The following is a 3,935-nucleotide window of genomic DNA, read 5'->3' on the forward strand; positions in this document are numbered from 1 at the left end:
ATGGAAGATTCACAACCGTCTCCGTCACGTAACCTAGTTCACGCTGAAAACTCCACAGTAATTATCTCCCAGATACTCGCTAGACTTCCGGTGAGATCCCTTCTGCGATTTTGTACCGTGTCGAAGCTTTGGTTACCTATCTTCCGCAGTAAAAATTTAGCCGACTTGTTCCTGGCTCAGTCAAAGACTCGGCCTCGTCTTCTTTTCACATTCAAGGACATGGATTCCGGTAAGCGTTTCTTCTTCTCGGCTCCTGAAGACCAAAAGGACGACAAATCCTCCACAGTTATCGCCAGACACGACATCACGATCTCGGATCTAGACTACATCACATCTGCCCCCCTAAACGGATTCGTATGCTTCACACGTGGTTCTTCGGTTGTTCTTTGTAATCCCACCAATGGATATACACAAACTTTTCCCGTTCCTGAGTTCAACGGAAGAGACATCTACGCGCGTCTCGGGTACGATCCCGTCAAAGATGAATACAAATTGTTGTGTGTGAGGATGTTCCATGGGTGGGACGGCGATAGAAGACAGGAGCATCTGGTTCTCTCGCTAAAACTTATGCTCGGATGGAGAAAGATCCAGACCAACGCAGATCCCTACGCCTACTTAGAAGGTGGGATTTGCATGGATGGTGCTATATACTACGGAGTTGGGCATACAAGGATAGCTAGATTTGATGTTGGATCCGAGGATATTGCGTTTTTTCAAGGACCCGAAGACTATAATGCAATCTCATGTTATTCAACACTCACGAATTACCAAGGAAAATTAGCATGTATAAGCTACGGTGAATCCCATGAGATGCGTATGTGGATTCTACAAGATGCCGAGAAACAAGAATGGTCGAACGTCATGACTTGTTCTGTGCCTTGTGACAAGAAGACATCTTTGTGCACTGGAGAGATTCATACCAACGAGGTTGTACTGGCTTCTAGATGGTTAGAGTCATCTAAGCCCTTCTATGTTTACTATATGGATATGATGAGGGAGAGTATCAGAAGAGTTCAGATTGATGGAATGGCGGATAATGAGTTTAGACGTATCCACGGAATTGGCAAGAATGCTCTTAGGATTTCGTGTTACCCAGGTCACGTTGAGCATTTTGTTGGGCCCCCTTTTTGGTAATACAAGTTTTGCTAGCTTCTCTTTTCTTCTAAATATTTTCTGCTTTGGTTTTAGTTTCTCAAAACAAAATGTTAAACGTAACTTTTTTTTATCAACCTAAAATTCGATATTTTTTATATCCTCACCTAAGATTTGAAGATTTTTTTATGTGAAAATATAAAAATTGGAAATTTTTTTTTGAAAACTTAATTAATTTGTATGAATTTTTTTCTATATTTTCCAATATTACTCCTCACGTCTCAAGTCCATTTGACGGGAGAGGAATTTATTGTAAAATTTGTGATCATAGTTCGCAAGTTTATCACACAATTTACAGTTTCACTTCCCTAGGGCACGTGTTGAGCCAGTTCAGTAGAAAATCATCTAACGTTCTCTCACGTAGAGAGATTATGGCGTTTTTTTTAAGTTCCAAAAAGGTTTCAAACCAGCGCCTTCTCTACTCTTCAAAACCCGCCTAGAGTCCTAGGCAAGGTCCTGATTGCTTTTAGCCAGGCTGGAACCCTTTTTTCTTTATTCTTGATAATACAACCTTATGGATCAAAAGTCGGTTATATGGTTCTTATCATGGGTTTATTGGTTTGAGTCCAATGTGGTCATAATTTAATATATGTAATTCTTTAAAGATTTTTGAGTGTTGTCATACTAAACATAACTTTAAACTAAATTAAGCAAGAATAATAATTGTTAAAGAGAGAGATAGAAAAACAACAACAACAACAACAACAACAATAATAATTAATTAGATTAAGGCTGCAAATGGTTACTTAAAATTAAAAAAGTTAGATATATTAGGTTGAACAAAATTCATCTCCAAAATAGTGGTTGAATAAGTTGAATATTTTTACTGTATGATTAGTTTATTTTTTCAACTTTTTAAGTTGAATGAGTTGAATAGTTTTTTTCAAGCTCTTTAATTCAAATGGTGAAAGTTGGTTGAATAATTTTGTTTAACTCTTTCAACCTTTTCAATTGTATAACCATTTGCACCCTAAGCATGTAACTCGAAGTTTGCTACATCATCATAACATATTTGAAACAATAAAATAAAAATAAAACAAGATTAAGATTAAGGGTGAAAATAGTTGTAAGTAGTTGAATGATTGAAAAAAATTATGTTGAAAAAAAAAATTAAACATCCATGAAATAGTTGATGAATGAGTTGAGTAATTTTTCTTTGTAATTTATTCAGTTTTCTAACTTTTTGAGTTAAATGAGTTGAATAACCTTTCTAATTGATTCATTTTAAATGATAAAAAATGAAATGAATATTTACTAACTCTTTAAACTTATCAAATTTGAGCAACCATTTGCACCATAATATAGTTTGATTATAAGGAAGTCGAAAGTCTGAAACCAACGACATACCACAACTTAAGTAGAGAATTAAATATGAGAGATGTTACCAGAGTTGCCTACTTAAAATTTGAGTATGTGAGAGACAGCGAGATCGTGGAACGACATTATGGAGGACAACTTCGGTCGTGCCTCCGAACTAGAGAGGTTTTAAATGTGTTGAATAATTTTTCTTTGTAATTTATTCAATTTTCAAACTTTTTGAGTTAAAGGAGTTGAATGAAATTTCTAATTTATTCATTTTAAATGATAAAAAAAAAATGAAATGAATACTTATTCAATTCTTTCAACTTATCAAATTTGAGCAACCATTTGCACTATAATATAGTTTGATTATAAGGGAGTCGAAAGTCTGAAACCAACAACATACCACAACTTAAGAAGAGACTTAAAGATAAGAGATGTAGATAAAAGACTAGATTGACCTCAAATATACACCAGTTTGATTCAGAAACTCGCCAGACCTCCCATAGAATCCAATGGTCTTGTGATCCTCTATCCCAAAATAGCGAGTGTGGCCTTCTCCGAGTAGTGAACCTTAAACTCTCAATTGCATCATTTTCATGAAAATGGGTCGTTAGATATGCTTCCATGAACATGAGACAATCACTCTCCTCAATCTCATCAGACTACACAAGAACAACAATAAAAGGTGCGGAAAAAGAGCTTAAAGAATCAAATTACTTTTTAGGTTCTGTTAGAGGGTTAGAGCCCTGAGAATGTGTTATGAACTTGTTATACACTTGAGATTAAGTCTTTGTGTACCTCATTTTATCATTCGATGAGTTCTTGTTTCTAGTGGGACAAATGTAGGAATGTAAAATCACATTATGAAATATATATATATATATATATGCTTAACTATTTTCATCAAATTACCAAATTTATTATATGTTTATTCAAAAAAGAAATAAATCAAAATACTTGTTTGTGTAAGAATCAGCTAGTCAGTTCATATTACTTCTTTTGTTTATTTGAGCTAATTATCAATTAGGCTCCCTTCTACATGTTTTTTGTTGATAAATAGTTTTTCGCTTACTTTAAGCAGCCATCCTTTTCTTCTTTTTGTTTTTGTATTCTTTCATTGAAATTTTAAACAATTTAAAAAAGAAAAGCTGAAGTTGTAGTAGTGGTTCATATAATAAAGAAATTGAAAGATATCTTACCATAAAGACTAAAGAGTGGGAACTGAGCTTTTTATCATGGATTCATTTCTTAAACAGAAAAATCATACTCGATTTGATCAATAAGATGATAAAGTAGAAGAATACATTCTCTTTTCTCAAAGTTGCCTTAAGCTTTACAAGTCAAACCTATTCTCTCTTGATTATTTAGCAGATGAATATGCCTTGGTCACTCATCTTGCTACTTGCTTATTCCATTTTTCTTCCTACACTCTTCATCATTTTAGTAATGGATACTCTGAAGACTTTTCTCATAAATCAACA

The 3,935-nt window shown here is 34.0% G+C and overlaps 1 protein-coding gene across 1 annotated transcript; it reads left to right on the plus strand.

The window, feature by feature from the left end:
* On the plus strand, positions 1 to 1,134 carry LOC104756534 (F-box protein At1g30790-like). The gene has a single exon (XM_010479141.1). The coding sequence runs from the start codon at positions 1 to 3 to the stop codon at positions 1,132 to 1,134; it is 1,134 nt and encodes a 377-aa protein (XP_010477443.1).

The sequence above is a fragment of the Camelina sativa genome, chromosome 2 (assembly GCF_000633955.1).
Source record: "Camelina sativa cultivar DH55 chromosome 2, Cs, whole genome shotgun sequence".
Taxonomy (NCBI): Eukaryota; Viridiplantae; Streptophyta; class Magnoliopsida; order Brassicales; family Brassicaceae; genus Camelina; species Camelina sativa.

Excerpts from the sequence above, each read along its gene's own strand:
- LOC104756534 (XM_010479141.1), top strand. The coding sequence starts at position 1 with ATGGAAGATTCACAACCGTCTCCGTCACGTAACCTAGTTCACGCTGAA.